At 51.8% G+C, this 16,698-nt stretch overlaps 7 protein-coding genes across 7 annotated transcripts; 4 read left to right on the forward strand and 3 right to left on the reverse strand.

Annotated features, from left to right (window-relative positions):
• Nucleotides 1–45: 45 nt before the first annotated feature.
• EDD37DRAFT_37270 (rab family protein) lies at nt 46–1,268 on the reverse strand. The gene is made up of 3 exons (XM_062811976.1): nt 1,035–1,268; nt 760–823; nt 46–653 (listed from the first exon to the last, which is right to left on the reverse strand). Exons 1-3 carry the CDS (start codon nt 1,110–1,112, stop codon nt 55–57), a joined length of 741 nt encoding a protein of 246 aa, XP_062675002.1. The 5' UTR covers nt 1,113–1,268; the 3' UTR covers nt 46–54.
• A 4,125-nt stretch (nt 1,269–5,393) lies between these two features.
• Nucleotides 5,394–6,383, forward strand: EDD37DRAFT_37303 (uncharacterized protein). Its single transcript, XM_062811983.1, has 2 exons — nt 5,394–5,703; nt 5,756–6,383. Exons 1-2 carry the CDS (start codon nt 5,617–5,619, stop codon nt 6,191–6,193), a joined length of 525 nt encoding a protein of 174 aa, XP_062675003.1. The 5' UTR covers nt 5,394–5,616; the 3' UTR covers nt 6,194–6,383.
• Nucleotides 6,384–7,050: 667 nt separating this feature from the next.
• On the reverse strand, nt 7,051–9,418 carry EDD37DRAFT_644882 (uncharacterized protein; the record flags this gene model as incomplete). The annotated part of the gene is made up of 2 exons (XM_062817562.1): nt 7,051–7,197; nt 7,256–9,418. The coding sequence occupies 2 exons, from the start codon at nt 9,416–9,418 to the stop codon at nt 7,051–7,053; spliced, it is 2,310 nt and encodes a 769-aa protein (XP_062675004.1).
• A 406-nt stretch (nt 9,419–9,824) lies between these two features.
• Nucleotides 9,825–11,819, forward strand: EDD37DRAFT_37377 (uncharacterized protein). The gene is made up of 4 exons (XM_062812000.1): nt 9,825–10,032; nt 10,085–10,179; nt 10,234–11,094; nt 11,149–11,819. Exons 1-4 carry the CDS (start codon nt 9,988–9,990, stop codon nt 11,792–11,794), a joined length of 1,647 nt encoding a protein of 548 aa, XP_062675005.1. The 5' UTR covers nt 9,825–9,987; the 3' UTR covers nt 11,795–11,819.
• Nucleotides 11,820–13,304, reverse strand: EDD37DRAFT_37378 (uncharacterized protein). The gene has a single exon (XM_062812001.1). It carries the CDS (start codon nt 12,943–12,945, stop codon nt 11,845–11,847), a length of 1,101 nt encoding a protein of 366 aa, XP_062675006.1. The 5' UTR covers nt 12,946–13,304; the 3' UTR covers nt 11,820–11,844.
• EDD37DRAFT_37379 (amidohydrolase) lies at nt 13,305–15,179 on the forward strand. The gene has a single exon (XM_062812002.1). The coding sequence runs from the start codon at nt 13,664–13,666 to the stop codon at nt 14,978–14,980; it is 1,317 nt and encodes a 438-aa protein (XP_062675007.1). The 5' UTR covers nt 13,305–13,663; the 3' UTR covers nt 14,981–15,179.
• Nucleotides 15,180–15,378: 199 nt separating this feature from the next.
• On the forward strand, nt 15,379–16,427 carry EDD37DRAFT_655315 (acyl-coenzyme A:6-aminopenicillanic-acid-acyltransferase; the record flags this gene model as incomplete). Its single annotated transcript, XM_062818751.1, has 2 exons — nt 15,379–16,315; nt 16,384–16,427. 2 exons carry the CDS (start codon nt 15,379–15,381, stop codon nt 16,425–16,427), a joined length of 981 nt encoding a protein of 326 aa, XP_062675008.1.
• Between the last annotated feature and the right edge of the window lie 271 nt (nt 16,428–16,698).

The raw sequence follows: 16,698 nt of genomic DNA on the forward strand, positions 1-16,698 counted from the left end.
TTTCGCGAAAGACTGCTCAACCAGGCCTCCCGTATGACAAGGTCACATCCCACACTAACAAGCACAATCATTGCTCTTCTGCTTCGCTCGATCCGTCAGATTGACTCTCGCTTCATCCGCACGATTCGCCGCACCCGAAAGCGCCGCTTGAGTGCCACCGCCGCTTGCACCTCTGGCGCCTTTCAGCGACGTCTCCGGAATGGCGTTAGCGATCGCCGAAAACACCTCCGCGACATTCGTGCCGGTTTTGGCCGAAGTCTCAAAGAACAACAGGCTCTCCTCCTCGGCATAGGACTTGGCTTCTCTCGTCGAGATCTTGCGCGCGTCGCCGCCGTCCGTGGATTCCGCCTCCGCGCCGTCTGCTTCTTCGTCGCCCTCAAGCGCGGGTTCGGACGATTCTGAGCACAGATCGAGTTTGTTGCCGACCAGCGCGATGACGATACCGGGCGAGGCTTGTCTCTGTAGTTCGGCGACCCAATGTTTAGCTTTTGTGAGGGACGTGGGCTTGGTGAGGTCGTAGACTACGAGCGCGGCTTGGGCGTTGCGGTAGTACATGGGTGCCAGGGAGGCGAAGCGCTCTTGGCCCGCGGTATCCCATATTTCAAACTTGATGATCCGGTTGGGCAGGGAGATCTTCTGGGTCAAAAAGGCAGCTAGGAGACGTCAGTTCTGCTCGCGGACGGGTTGCATGAGATGTGAGATAACTGCTGCCAACTAACTGGTAGAGGTATCGGAGGTGGGCGGAGGAGTTTGACATACCGCCGATCGTGGGCTCTTTATTCTCTTGAAAATCGTTGTTGACGAATCGTAGGACTAGAGATGACTGCTCGAAATGTCAGCCTCATTCTTTTCTGCTCGATATCCAGTATATCAGAAAGCCACATCTCAGTGATCGACGTGAGGATAAGGTATCGTGATCTCAACCGTGAAACCACCTGCGCCGCAACGGCCACGATTCGAGGTGTCGCGGTCCGGCATGGGCGCAGATGGCAGGGAGACTATTGGAATCGAGGCAACGGTCATGCGCAACCCACCTTTCCAACGGCTGCTTCTCCGAGCAACACAAGCTTAACGCTGCTACTGGGTTTCGGTGCTGAGGACGTATCGGCCATTTTCTGTATCAAGGTCGGCACTCGTATGGTAGGTGAATTCGAGGGACGACTCTGAAGTAGTGCGACGAGTAGATGATGGTGGATTACGTGTCGCCGGCGTCTTGTATTCGGTAGAGAATTCGAGGTGGAGAGGATATGACGGAGGGCGGGAGAAGGCAAGAGCGGCTAGAACAGCTCTATGGGGCAGTCTGCTGTGGAGGAAGCGACGTTCAAGTGGTAGTATCGGCTGTCGCGACAATGATAGCAAGAGTCGGGTGTCTAAATGATGATGGCGTGAGGTGGTCGATGGCAGGTTACAATAATAAGTTGTTTTCTATGGCTGGCAAGTGGCAGAGGCACTGGCCTTGCGCAGGTAGAAACAGGAATAGCGCCTCTGTTTTCTCCGATTATGCATTATTTCTCGCGTCCTTTCTGCGCGACCACATCTTTGTTCAATTCACTGTAAGCCAGCCCTTACGAGCAGAGCCCTGAGGTCTACCTCCAACAATCTCTTTGCGACGTGGTCAAAAACATGATACTGCCTTGGTCGGAACCTCGTTCAGGCGATCCATGGACTGGTGCTTCATTTTTGATCCATATTAATCAATATTCATTCTAGGTCACACGCGAACAAGCCTTCAACGACCTGTTCATGGTACAAGAGACCCTCGGCCCCTCCTCATACACCACTCGCAGCCTTGCATGCACCATCTGGACAGGCAGACATGCCCATTGCGTACCTGCCGATGCAAACGTGCTCTGCTCGTCCATCGACCCGAAAAGAATACTCCGAAAAGAAAAGTGACGCGAGTCATACAATCTATCCATGGATGCCCTCATCCCTTTTTCCTAGCCTTCCCATGCCCCCGTCTATTGTGAACGCCGGTTGCCAAAAACACTTTTTGATACAAAAACTGGTGATACAAGAACCATCGTCTTGGTGAGATCCCCGAGATATGTCGAACCATGCCAGGGAAAGTTCGTCGAAAGCGCTCCAAAGTTTTGAGACAGTACTTGTACAGGGTAGTCGAAAAGCACAAGGGGATTATAATGTTGTTAACAAGAATTAGAAGTTGCTCGGCCGCCATGTGATCGTGTCTGCGCAGGTGCGTCGCGCTCGAGCAGACGCGCTCAATGGTTGGGCGTGAGCTCGCACGAGGTGGCGCATGTTGACCGGCGAAAGAATGGAATGTTTTTGGCGGCTTTTGTGTTTGCCGACCATGATTGTTGTGAGGGTACAGTTCGAAAATCATTTGGCAGGTGGCTTTGGCTTCGGCACCCCTGTAGTGTCGTATCCTCCACGACCCATGTCGCAAGGCGCTGAAGTTGATGATGACGATGTGGTAGTCATTGTGTCTAGGTGCGAAAAGTGTTAGAATGGGAGGCTTGCTTGTTGACGAGGACAGACAGGGGGAAGTCTGGACGAGACTTATATAGAACAAGGTTGCGACTCACGATGTGATATGGAAGTCTGTCGACTTCTCTTTCCTCTAGCCAGTAGGGAATGGAGGCGAAGCCGGTGTTGTACAAAGATCTGAGGCTTTCTTCTGGCTTCAGAGTAGGTGGAGGCTCTTTGTAAGAGGTATGTCGATCGAGTCAAGGGCGAGATTGAGGGATGAGGAAAGGAGGCGCGTTGAGAATTTGAGTTTCTGGTGCTGTCAAAGTAGACGCAGACGGCGGCTGTCTGTGCTGAGAACGACAGGTCTTAGAATGGGCTATCGAGATATATGGTACATAGTACAGGTAGTCCCTCAAAGTCTCGGGTGCGTAATTGCGGACAGATTTTGTACGCAGCTGGGTGGTCTCGATCTGTGCGTGTGATGTATCGAGTGGGATTCTGTTTATGAGAGTTTGGTATTGGCCTGGACCAGGACAAGAAAGCAAGCAAGCAAGCAAGCAAAAGCAAGACAACAATATACGAACAAAACAAAGAGTGTAGAGAGGAGATGCAGAGACCAAAAGAACGTGTAACTATGGGCAAGGTAGGAAATCTGACAGTTATAGCAGACCAGATCGAGTCCGGTCGCCGTGAAAGGGGCTCTCTTCGGATTTGGATACCAGCATTTCTTTTTGGGACGGCAAAGCCACAAGGCTCCCTCGCGAACCAGGGAATCTCTGGGTGGATATCCCCGTGTGCCTGGCGGCGGATGGTGGGACCCGGAAAGCCTGATGGAATCGACCCTCAACGGCTAAGGAATGGGCTCTGGACTAGTCAATAAACGGTCCCAAGGAGGCCGCCGGAGTGAGAGCGTGATGGTCTCAGCAACTGGTCGGACGGCATGACAGGGACCAATTATGCGTAGTCAATCCAGGCGACAAGCTAGATATCGACAGGAATTCGCCAGCTGATGAGTCGCTGCCATGCTTTCCCTCAGACACAGTTCCAACATTGTAAAACAGTTATGGCCGTGGACTGGATTCCCCGATCGTAGCGCTTGCTATTCGGTACAGCCGACTTGATTATTTGCGATGACAGCTTTAATGACGCATCCGAAGTGGAAACATGAAACCCTGGCTCGGAAACCAGGGGAATCCAGGGAAGGGGCCACAAGGGCGTTTTGCGCCCGCTGTCCAAAGCTTCGGGAAGGCCCAGGCTTGACCTTGAAAGGAACCTGGTGGGCACCATGGTGTGGCTGCTAAAGTGCCACTGTGCCGGTGATAGTGACCTAGGGCCTGCGTTGCCGCCGGGGAACAGAGGAATCAAGCACAGACAACGTGAGCAAGTGGGTTTGCTCAACGCGCGGAAGAGATATTGACGAGAGACTAGAAACTCTAGAAACACAATGTTTCCAATCCATTACCCGTTTGACGATAAAGCTCCGCCTGTTTATTTGTTGATCAAGAAAGAAATTCTGGCCAGTCATTATGTGAATGCTGTTGACTGGCCTCCTGACAGGTCGCTGAGGTCGTCGTATCGAGTACTCGAGGCTGCCTGGCTTCTGTTGCTTCTCCTTGGACTCGTCGCGGGATGTAGACGGTTACCTGCTCCCAGTCACCGTCATCAAAGGAAGGAAAATAGCAGGAAAAAGGAAGGAACAAAACAATCTGGTAGCTGGACGGTCCCCCCTGTTCATCGTTACGGTTGAGAGGTTAGGGGCCAGTCCAACGATGCGCGATGCACTCATGCCGTGGTGGCATGGTGTCAGTGATCCGGCGCTCCCCTTGCATGCAACCTCTTCACGTTCTCCACTCATGTCAGAGCCTTGAACCTTCTCGATTTCATTTTGTTTTCTCTGGGCGTGGTCCTCGCACTTCCGCTACTTAGTGTGCCCGGGTCACTGCCGGTACCTGCAGCATGTCCACAAATGGTGTAGATCAAATTCTCCTCGAGGATGGACCTTTTCCGAACTTGTTCAGCAAAGTACTTTCGTAATGAAGGTTTCGACGTGTAGTTTGACAGCTGACGCTTTCAGTCATGACTTCTTGAGATCGACGAAGTTCGGTTATCGTACGGAAGGAAATCGACCATGGAAGGGCACTGGACTGACAATGTGGGCAGGACGATGGCGTTGACGACCTGTCACACAACATCTTCATCGTCCGAGATTTCAGTCTTCGGATAGAAAAAGATGATCGATGTGTGTTTCCCATGGAATCTCGGTTAGTGTAACCCAGGAAGCGTGTAATTCGCAATGCAGTGCTACCGAACTCGATTAACTACCCGACGAAATGTATGCGAGAGAAAGGAATTCCCGCTTGGCAATAGCAAATGCGATATTACGAAAATGCAGCAGCTGCAGAGCGGAATGTCTTTTCCATGGCGTAGTAGTTGATCACTTTTCTCCCAATCTCATTCTGTTATTCACGTCCAAGGCCAGTGTTCGGGCGCATATCCAGCATTTCGAACTGTTGCCCATGCCATTATCATCATCCTTAGCCGAGCAGACAAGAGCACCTTTATCTATGTCATGTCTTCACAAGGCATTCCCTTGCCGAAACCATCACTTGCAACCTCTCGCTTCTCGCGTTTCGAACCAGCTCCATCTCCCTGTTGCTCTCCTCTGTCAATCAAATTGCATTTCCTTACCCCAGTCACTCGGTGGACCCTCTAGAACGCACCTAGAAATCCGGCAGAGGTCATTTCTCTCCCGCCCGCTGGCCTAACTTCAACGCTCGATAGAAGCTCCTTCGGGTCGCTTTCCTCCACTCTCGTACGACTATTGGTGGCTGACGTCAAACGCGTAAAAGAAAGCTCATCGAGTCGCGTCCGATACGAGAAGGTAAATATATGATTGTCTCTGATACTTTGCATATGTACGCCACAGGCAAGCATCCGTCACTCACCTGGTCGTTGCTCCAGACAAGCCATTGGAGGCAACAAAAACAGTTTGATGGTCACACAAGCTCTCCGGCAGGTCAACCTCTTCCAAGAGATCATTTTGTGACACGTTCAGCAACTTCTTCGCACTCTGGCTGGCTTGCATCAAGTTGCATGGCTTGGTGGTAAGGCTAAGCTGGCCGGGACCCCTTGTCGAAATTGCACATCATCAGCCATGTGGCGGGTTACAATTAATCAAAACTCGCGATGCTTTCGTCGGTAGGGCTCTTTGCCATCTTTGGTGTTTTTTTCTTGAGTGCGCCACGAAGACTCATCACTCAAGCACACCCCAGCGTCAGTACTCGCACGATTCTTGATCTTTTTTCAAGAGTATTGATAGCTGCAGACGACTTATCTCTCCACAAGAGCATGCGCAAGCATGGCCGTGAATAGTCCAGGCTTGGGTGGCCCAGGCCCAGTCACCGCGTACAATATCTCGCTTCAGCGGCCGCCTTTCAACGGTCGCTGCAGATCACAGATGCCTGACTCAGAGGCTGACCTTTTATCAAGGCAGTCGGGGATCAAGACACAGCTTCCGTGCCTATCGGTTCCCAGTGAACTGCTGCCTTGGCGCGCCGGGGATGTGTTTAGCTGCAGTTGGCCATGTGTTTTATCGTGCTTCCCACCAATTCCATCCCTCTGGGCTCGGAAATTATCTGACCAACCTCCCAAACCGGACCCCTGGGCGGTGGTACGAGTACGTTACCTGCAGCACACCAAGCACGGAGGCACCAGGGTGGTGCATCCGGCTTTTCTAGCGGCTCTGCGGAACACTTTGGAATGATGATCCAATGCTCCTGGCGTCCTTTATAACAGGCACCGCGAGGCTGTGACAGAACCCTTTTCTAGATACAACCTGAAACCTACACGCAGAAAAACCGTAAACGAGGTCTACTTCCAAACCGAGGATAACGGCTAACGGCTAACGGAAGGCTTCGCCTCGATCGAACACGACATTGTGAAACGGTATCGAGTTTTCGACAACGCATGCCTCATCCACTGCCCCTGGTCTCGGAATCACTCGCCACGTCGGACATGCACAAATGTTATTTGGAAGATTGATGTACCCTGACAGCACGATTTGGCTGTCAAGGTACCTGACGTTACTTGACTCGTTCTAGGCTTCTCGTTGCCAATCGCTCTTCAAGTTCCATTCTGCTCAATATGTCGATCACATTTCATGTTGTAGGACCTCGCAGAGAAGGTAAGTTGACCTTCGCGACCGCGTCAATCAAAATACGAAGAGCATGCTTGATCAAAGTGGGCTTCCAGCAGCTGCTCGCTCTTGAAGATTTCGACGACCCAATCTCATGCCTCCATCCAGGTAACTCAGTCAGTCCATACACGCCTGAGATTCTGAGAATTGTGCTGGCCGTGTTGCGAGTAACAGCTACGCTCTGCAAAGGTCGCCTTGGTAAGGTTGGCATATCATTTTGTCCAAAGGTACCTGGGGACACACTCCATGTGCGGAACAAGACTCCAGCATGGTGACTGTTGTCATACGGATGCAGATGCTCATGAAGCATATCAGCTGATCATGACAATCGTCTTGCGACAAGTTCTGACTCAGCCCTGGCCAGACAAACATAGTCCCCTCTGAAATGCCATAGCTAGCATTCGTCCAATGTTGCTTGACGAAAGTTACTTGATGCCTCTTCCAACAAGTCCATTGCTGTTCTCTCCTTTGTGCAACTTCTTTCGATCACCAGGACAGTACCACTTCACTGTTCGTGGGGGCAATTCCGCCAGGGAGATGCACTCCATATGGAACCATTGACCAAAATCGCACTGAAAGCAAACGTTAGCATCGTGCTCGAACAATAAAAGACATCATTCCAGAACGCACCTTCTCATCCATCTCGCAACAAATCATCTCTCCCCAGCTGACATCTCCACAGACACAGTATCGTTCTTCGTCCGGATCAATGATCTCCTGGCGCCCATCCGCATCAATGCGAATCTGTGGCAACGGAGCCGCGTTCGCACCCACGTCCGCTGGGGCTGGTGTGGTATTGACCTTGGCAGTTACCTTTTGATTCTTGACAGGCTTGGTTTTACGCATGCTGACACTAACAGCAGCGCCGCCATCCTGACTAGATTGAGTGACGGTACCGGGTGCATCGCGCTTGCTGCGTCGACTTGCCGCGGTGGACCTTGGGCTCGGTTCAGCTGCAGGAGTCTTGCGTCCAGCGACCGAGGGAGTCATGGAAGTGCGACGACTGGACCTCGTCGGTTGTGGTTCGACAGATGCAGCGCCCGACAGACGAGATGGTGGTCTCGAAGGAAGAGGTGGCGTAGATTCTCTCTTGGGAGCGACTGACGCGCGTTGTACACTTCCTGCTCGTGTTGGAGGTGCAGGTGTAGACATGTTAGATGCTGGCGCAGCGGCATTCGAGACTGTGAGTTTAAGTGGGATCTTGATGGTTCCTGCGCTTGTGACCGGAGGTTCGCTGATGGGCGCGACTGGGGCAGCCGCTGGAGGACTTGTGCCCAGAGGCGACGGTTTCGGCAGCGTTTTCTGCTTTTTTCTTGCCGCGTCAGCTTCTGCTGATGGGGAAACAGATGATGCGGGTGCATCTTCTGCCTTTCTCTTCCTGGACGTTTTTTCGAGTGTCTTCTTCGCCGGAGTGGCGGTACGATTGGGAGTACTGGTGCTTCGGCTCAGCGATGCGAGTGCTGAAGCGAAGGGCGTCGAGAACAGGTTGCGAAATTTGGAGCCAATGTCACTCAATCTCCTGGCCGCAAGTTCTGCCTCCTGAGCTGCCAAAGCGGCCTGTGATCGAGCTGGATCCGCCTTCTTCTCTTTCTTTGTATCTTTCTTACTCGCTTTGCCCTTTGGCCCCGGTGTCTGACTGGGCGTGGGTATCGCGCTGGGTACGACTATTGTCTCTTCGTTCTCGTCATCGTCGGAGTCGTGCGCAGGCTCGACAACCTCTACTGTGTCCCCTGTCTCTTTCACCTCGATCTTTCCCATCTTGCCCACCTTCTCAAGTTTGGGTTTCGATCTCTCAACACTATCGATGTCGTAGAATGTAGTGCCGTTGGCGTCTGCGTCGGCCTTACCTCGATAGTAATTCTCCCACCCTCGCCCTCGATCGGCCAACTCGCGCCGGATCATGATATCACTTGGTTCCCATGCAAGATTTTTCTTCATTTTCTTCCTCAATTTGTACATTTCATATTCCGTCAGATGCGTCCACGGCCTGTATTTGCTTCCTAATGGCGCGTCTTCGGGCGGTGGAGTGGGTTTGCGATAGGGCTCAGTCGTTTCTCGGACGTCTCGTTGTCTGTCCAACTCAGGCGAGGACTTTTCTCTTCGCTGAGAAACCGCTGATGGTATCTTTGGTTGTTTGAGCTTCAGTACTTGACGCGGTGGTGATGGCGGAGGCGATTCCCAGTCGGATACTTCTGTGCTTGCAATGGGCGAGTCAGGATCGTATGGCGGCATAACCTCGCCTGGAACAGTAACCCGTCGGCCACGAGGCTTTCTGAGAATGGCCGAAGCCACTGTAGTCCCGCGAGGAGGGTGGAGGGTTAATCGTGTGGAAGGGCCATCTTCAAGTTTTCGCCCGCTGCGAGAGCGTTTGATCTGTGGTGATGTTGGCGGCTGAGGTGTTGGGTCTCGTGACGGGGGTTTTGGTATGGCGTTTAGTTTGGCTAAGATGCTCTTCAAGCGATTTTGATGTCTGTCCACCACATCGTAGAGTCGACATGCTTCAGCATATGCAGACTCTCTAGCGTTGAGCGCAGAATCTAGATGTGTGGAAATCTGACTGCGGAGTTCTTGTGGATCTGGCCTAGCGGCTGGAGTGATCGTAGGCAGCGAGCCATACAGCTTGGTAAGATCGTTCAGTGTAGACGTTTTGTCGAGATAGGTGTCGTCGAGGCCGCGTATCAACGTGAAGGATCGAATGAGGTCGGCGGGAAGGTATTCTGTGTAGTCAAGGAAGTCGGTGACGGCAGCTTGCGCATCGGGGTCAACAGCGCCATCGCCGGCGATGTCTGCCATGGTCACCATTGGGGACTAAGTGTTATCGTAGAAGGCGCATCGGGCTGGGACAACGCAGAAGGTGGGTGGATGAGTGAGCGACTGTAAATCTATAAGGTAGACTTCAAGATGTTGTTGTCGTCTTATGTTATGGCAGCGGAATGTCAAGCAGTGCATCCGCCATGTTGTTTGGTAGCAAAGAACAGGAAGCAACAATGAGCGCCATTCCTGGTCATCAACCGTCGTTTCCCTGCGTCTGCCTTCAACACAACGCGACTGCATTTCGCGATGTCGAAGGCGGTGAGGACTGGCAGTATTTTGACTTTGATCACGTGAATGATTATTAAGCGAGTAAGGTATCGTGGGTGTGTGGTTAATGGCGCGGCCTCGATTTAGGGGTGTGGAGGTCATTGCTAGTCAACGTCTAGGCGTCGGGCGGATATTTCGGTCCTCGAGGTGCCTGTCAAGTGTCGATAAGATCTCCAGTTACTTCTACTGTACTGTTAACTACCTAGGTACTACTTCCCTTTTCTCTCTTGATCGCGGCACTCAGTCATGCACCATGAGATAGTTCCGATCTTCTGCACGTCATGGCGCTTCAGGTTTGTAGCAGATGTCGCAAACGGAGGATAAAAGTAAATCATCTCAAAGATGTCCCCATGCAGCATACTGACTGTGTGTTCATAGTGTGACCTTCAGTTGCCCGCGTGCAAGAACTGCCGTGGGGCAGATGTTGACTGTTCTTTCTGGGATGATTCACTCGGTCAGGAAATATCCTGTAGGTAAGAGCGACCATAGACCATCTAGCTTATAATCGTGACCGACATTTCCTCCAGTTATCTACATTCTCTCCAGCAGAAGAAACAGCACCTCGAACTGAAACTCCATGAAGCTACCACAACCGGCATTGTCAATTATGGCGTGCATTCAGGGCCATCGTCTGAGCAAGGTTATCATCTGAGCCTGCCTGATGCTGAAGATACCCTGAGTCCATCACAGACTGCCTATCTTGGAGCGGCAAGTTCAGCTCGGTTCCTAGACCGGCTGCTGAAAGCTGCTGTGCAATGGCATACAGCAAGGAGCATGCCAATCCCAAAGTGTTTATTTCCAGACGAGACACCATTCTCGCCTATAGTACCTCTCGCAACAACACCATCATTCTTCACAACTTACGATCAACGGAAATTAGAGCTCTACTCATATGTGCCGCCCTCTACTCAACGAGCTATGATCGAGCACTACTTGAACATCGTGTCACCGGAATATCCGTTGCTCTCTGGTGAGCAAGAGTCGTCTTTACTGGCCCACGAGAATCCTTTGAGATGGAGCAGCTCGAACAAGGAAGACCCAATGGCATCTGCATTGAGCATCTTTTTTGCGGTCTCATCAGCCCTTGTCACTCGAGATCTCGATCCACACATGTCCGCGATATCGTTGCGCTGCATTGACGAAGTGCATAGAATATCTGAGGGAGAAGCCTCCACCGCAGCCTTGGTGATGGCGACTAGCTTGAAATTTACCGCATTGTGTGCTCTTGCGCTCTGTGAGATGATCGACCCCTGTTCCGGGCAGCTTTGGAGCATCCTTGGACGGGCTATTTCGACCATTGAAGACCTCCGTGAAGGCTACCGATGCCAAAATATGGACCTGGAAGGAGACTTTCGAAGATTAGAATTTTTGATTTTGAAGCTGGAAAGGTGAAAAAAGATTTCCCACATTTGCTTGATCGTTCTCGCTGACCTTAAGTCAAGCTCTGCTGCCCAATATTTTCGGCGTCCTTCGCCCTTCTGCACGATGCATCTTAGGACGCTCTTTGCCGACTCCTTCACCACTAACACAAGGTCAGCTGAGCTTTGTACCTTAAGCCATTTGCAGGAAATCATGGATATCATCTCGACATCGTTGGAGTTGTCAGAGGGCAATCTGGAGAACCTGATCCCTATTACATTGCAGGTACCATCGGTCAACACTGGCGTTAGCCTAGAATCGGCAACCCTCTACATTGCCTTACAGTCACGCGTAACCGAGTTGGGCCTATTGAATCCCAGAGTCGTTCATGGGCCGCCGTCAAGGCTATTTCAGATTGTCGCTAACTCCGCATCTACTCTCATCGACCACTTCATTCGACTCAATGAAGGCAACAAGCTCATAAGCGTCTTCATGGCAGCCGAGAGAGTTTTTGAAGCAGGTTTGGTCTGGTCGAGCTACCTTTTCAGCCACCAAACTGCCATAACGGCAGGATATCAATTGCCGTCAAGGATGAGTATCAAAGTCATGATGAATCCGATAATGCGAGTCTCCGCTTTATTGGCATCTTTTGCAGCCCGCTGGAAACATGGCTCCGCATATGTAAGAGCATGGGAAGCGCTTGTGGAGCTACTCTGGAACATTACATGATATTCACCATAATCGGCCGTCCGTGCCTTTGCTGCTGGCCTTCCGAAGCGTTATGCTTGGGTGATATGCACTGCATACCCGTGCTTCGCCTGCCGCAGCTCGAGGGAAGTTCCACGACCTTGTGAAAGCGCTCTCAGCCGCAAAAGAAGAACTTCAGCGTCTTCCATGGTTGCTTCTGCAGGCTCCCCATTTCCCGTGATCGTGATCGGAGTGAGTACACAAGTGGACAGTCTTCCCTCACTCCAAGACAACTTGGCCAGTGCACCGATATTGGAGAAGCCAGTCTGCAGACTGCTCCAGCTATAGGGCGGATAGGTACGCGAGCCAGAATCGGGTGTGACGATGCTGTTGCTGAAGATGAGGTTTCCCAAGCTATAGAACACAGGAGCGCCCTTGTACAATTCCACGCCTTGTACAACATGTGGATGGTGGCCAAATATCGCAGACGCTCCAGCATCAATCATGGCATGAGCCAGTGGTTGCTGATACGTAGCGATCTCGTCCTGGGTAGCGGCCACCCAACCGTAAGGTACCCCCCAGTGAATGGCCACTAACACTATATCTGCTTGAGCCTTGGCGTCGCTGATGGTCTGCAGAAGTACTTCTTCGTCCGGCTTGTATGTTACAGTCTCAACAAAAGGCGCCATGCCAGGAGATTCATCAAGGGTCACAGAATCGATCACATATTTGGTGAAGACACGAACTCCCGCCAGTCCAGGTCTCGCAGGACCAGCACCGCTACCATTTGGGAGTGTCGTCGTCACGCCGATATAGGCGACCTTTATGCCATTGAAACCTCTGATGACAGGTGAGAAGCTCTCTGCTATATCCTCTCCTCCTCCAACATGCGCTATGCCGACATCTTTGAGGGTTTGTAAAGTCTCTCGAAGACCTTCAACCCCATAGTCCATTCCATGGTTATTTGCCAATGTTACAACATCAACACCAAGGTCTTGAAGGATACGGGCATGGGCTGGCTCGCACTTCAGAGGGATCAACTTCTCGCTAGGCGAGCTGCTTATCGTGAAAGGCATTTCGAGATTTACAAATGACGAGTCGGCGCTATGCAGATGGTTGTACACCTCGTTTGTGGGCTGATGAAGTGGTCCGGAGAGCACCACATCACCTGCAGCAACGACCGAGAAAGACATTTTGAACGACAGATCAGGCTCTTGTCGGTTTTCCGGTTCTCGTTCAGCAAAGAATATCGGTCACTGCTCTGCCAGGCTCAGCCAGAAAGTGATCAAGAACTATGAAGCGCGACTTTTTCTGATGCAAACAAATGTCGCACACGAAGCAAAAGTATACTTGAGTGCCAGCAAGCATTGAACGAGTGCTCGACCTGTCTGGCCCATCTCCATCCGCTTGCGACGGTGTCAAACCTTCCGTTATACTCGCCATGCTATGGACCAAGACGTACCCCAACGCTGTCAAGGTGTTGAGTTTGATTCCAACGAGAATCTGTGCCTTCAGACAAACGGACGAGAGCGAGTCAGGGCTTGTCAGGCTAGGTGTCAATTGCAATGCATAAGATCTGACATTTAGCCATCGCGAGAGGTGGCGTATCTCTGCCGCTAAATTGGGGTTCAATCGGTCTTGCGCGTGCGGGGCCACTATAGGTGCGCACAAGAGCGGCAGAGATTAGAGACGACGCTGTTGCATCCGCCCAGTATCTTCTCCATATTCCGGACCACGGCTGATATTGCTTACGCTCGGTACAAACGATCAGCGGCAGCCAACCACGATTAAAAAGAACTTCTACAACGACTTACCTTTTATTCACGGCCTGTCCAGAACTCAACGGGGAATTCGACTGTCCCGACATAAGGCGAAGCAAGCGGGTATCGAAGCACAGGATTAGCCGGGACAATGGCAGCAGCACAGTATACCGTTCACACATCTACGCTTTTCGACCCAAAGAAGAAAGCATTTGTGACTAATGTCTCCGTCACTGTTGACCCGACCTCTGGACTCATCGTCGATGTCTACGAGAGAAAACCGGACTCTCTTGGTAGCACTGTGCCCGAGGGCGATGTTGATCTGAGAGGCAAGGTTGTGATGCCAGGCTTCGTGGATGCTCACACCCACATTATGCTTCACTCTTACGATGAACGTCCCGCCCTCATCCAGAAGCGCGATGAGAGCATCCCTGAGCGTGTAATCCGAGCAACTCAACATTGCCGAACCGCCTTGCTTGCAGGCTATACGACCTACAGAGATCTGAGCTCCGAATCCATGGGAGAGATGGACGCCCAAATTCGTGATTGCATCAACCGCGGACTTATACCGGGGCCTCGTCTTTTCGTCGCAACACGTGCTCTCGCCAGCACTGGGTCATACGAACTGCGAAGCGAGAACCACGCCAATGGCGTCTGCTATCCTCGAGGTGGTGAAGCAGTCGACGGCGTGGATGAAATACGCACTGCTGTGAGGCGCCGCGTTGCCGCTGGCGCCGATCTCATAAAGTTCTTTGTAGATTATCGACGTCGCATCATGCGCTATCCGCCCGCCCAGCAACACCCCTACATTCCAGGGTCTCTGCATCCTCCCAAGGACCCGAACCCCGACTATCTTGTTTTCGCGCAAGAAGAAGTGGAAGCGATTGTCAAGGAGGCCGCAATGGCGAAAATGCCGGTGGTTTGCCATGCCGGGACCATTGAAGGAGCCATAATGGCTGTCAAAGCTGGCGTGGCTACTATCGAACACGCATACTTCGCCAATGAAGAGCTCTTCAAACTCATGGTAGAGAAGGACTGTCTGTTTGTACCGACTCTGGCTATCTGCGAGCGTATCCACGCAAAGAGGTTCCACGAAATCATGGAGCAGTCTAAGCTGGCTTACAAATTGGGTGTCAGGTTTGCCGCTGGTGGAGACACGGGCACTTACCCACACGGTCAGTCGGTTCGCGAACTAGAGCTCCTCATTGAAGCTGGTATGTCCCTGGAGGAGGCACTTGAGTCGTGTACAGTTGGAGGTTGGGAGTCCTGCGGAAAAGATCTGTGCGGGATGCGCTTTGGCTGGTTTGAAAAGGGGGTGAGAGCGGATATCATTGCGCTGAGAACAGATCCGCGCGAAGATCCGAAGGCTTTGAGGTGGGTGGACTTTGTGATGAAGGACGCAAACATTTTCAAGCGGGATGGTAAAGCGGTGGGAATGATCGCTGATGACCACGAGTGGGATCGGTAGTCGAAAAGATAAGTCGACTCCTGGTGTACAGAAATAGTAGAACAATCGTCGTCTCGCCGCTACGCTTTCTGCAAACAAGCTTGTCCCTGCATTGTTCACGAACATATTCAGTGCACAATTTTGTGTCTGGCATAACTGTTGGAGAACTTCAACGTTGAGTTGCCGGTCGATAGGTCTACAGCCTTGCTACAACGGTTCTTTGCGAGCAGTACAGTGAGCAGTTCGCTCTGTTCCGTTCATTTGCACTGACCTGCAGGGGCCGGTTTGTAACTTTTTGATGCTGTTGATCAGTGTCCGGCGTCTTACTTTATATACACCGCATCATTGCTATCCATCCCCTCTCTTGACGACTAACCCAATCTACCACTTTCAAGATGAATGGTGCCTCTAAAGTCACGATGAATGACCCAATTGTCAAAACAGTCTACTGTACTGGTAGTCCGTACGAAATTGGATTTACCCATGGCAGCTCAGTCTCGGCAGAGGTGCACCACAACGTTGATATGTACACATATTTCTTCGGAGAAACAGCAAAGATCACATGGCAACAAGCAAGAGAGCGGGCCGTCACACGATTTCTGCCCACCATTGAGAGACAATGGCCCGAGATCATTGACGAGATGAGAGGTATTGCCGAGGGTGCTGGCGGGGGTCTGACGCTGGAAGACATCGTCACGCTCAACGTCCGCACTGAGATCGCTTTCACAAACTACACCGACGGCTGTACTTCCCTTGGTCAGAGTGGTGGAGGCAAGATGTTTCTCGCTCAGAACTGGGACATGATACCCGAGCTCCAGGAGGGGATGGTACTGCTGCACATCAAACCTCAGGGATCCGAGATTGCGCTGAGATTTCTAGGCGAGGCTGGCATCGTTGGCAAGATTGGCATGAACAGCGCAGGGTTTGGATTGTGTATGAATGCTCTTCGTTCCGCAGCACTCAACCCCAGCAACATGCCTGTGCACGTCATGTCGCGGCGTCTGTTGCAATATGCCACCAGTTACGATGCCGCCGTTGCAATCATCAGAGAATTCGGCCTTGCCAGCTCGATCAATTACGTCCTTGCGGACAAAAGCGGCAAGTTTGCTGATATCGAATGCTCGCCCGTGGGCACTTTCCTTATCAGGCCTGAGAATGGCTTTGTGGCACACTCGAACCATTTTTATGGCCTAGGTCGGCCATCGACGCTAAAAGATCATCCTGCTGCTGACTCTCTTACGCGACTTGCGCGGATACGCGAGCTGTCTGAAGATGATATCCGTCACCAGGTGGACACAACCTTCAAAACTCTTAGGAGCAGACTTTCGGACGAGCAAGGAAGCCCGCCGGCTATTTGTAGATCTGTACCACCCGGAGCGAAGGGAATTGATAGGATAATCACGCTGGGAACGATCTTGATGGAGTTGACGAGCTGTACTGGGCAGGCTACGATTGGGAGACCTTGTGAGGATCTACCAATTGTGGACTGGTCCTTCCAAGGAGGAAGTCAACCTCAACATGGCATGATCAAATATGAGCATGAAATCTGGCAACATTGACTCTTGACAGGAGATAAATGCCTGAGTTGCGCTCCAAGTCTTCCCATGCTCCTTGCACAGCCCTAAACTCAACCCGCCTGATTTCACTGAGCAACCGGCTACCATCATAACTCCGGTCTTGATCGGTCGTTTGCGGCTTAGGGCGACCACTGTGAACAGCCTCGTTCTCGTAACATCCCA

This window comes from Exophiala viscosa, assembly GCF_022695815.1.
Source record: "Exophiala viscosa unplaced genomic scaffold EDD37scaffold_1, whole genome shotgun sequence".
Lineage (NCBI taxonomy): Eukaryota > Fungi > Ascomycota > Eurotiomycetes > Chaetothyriales > Herpotrichiellaceae > Exophiala > Exophiala viscosa.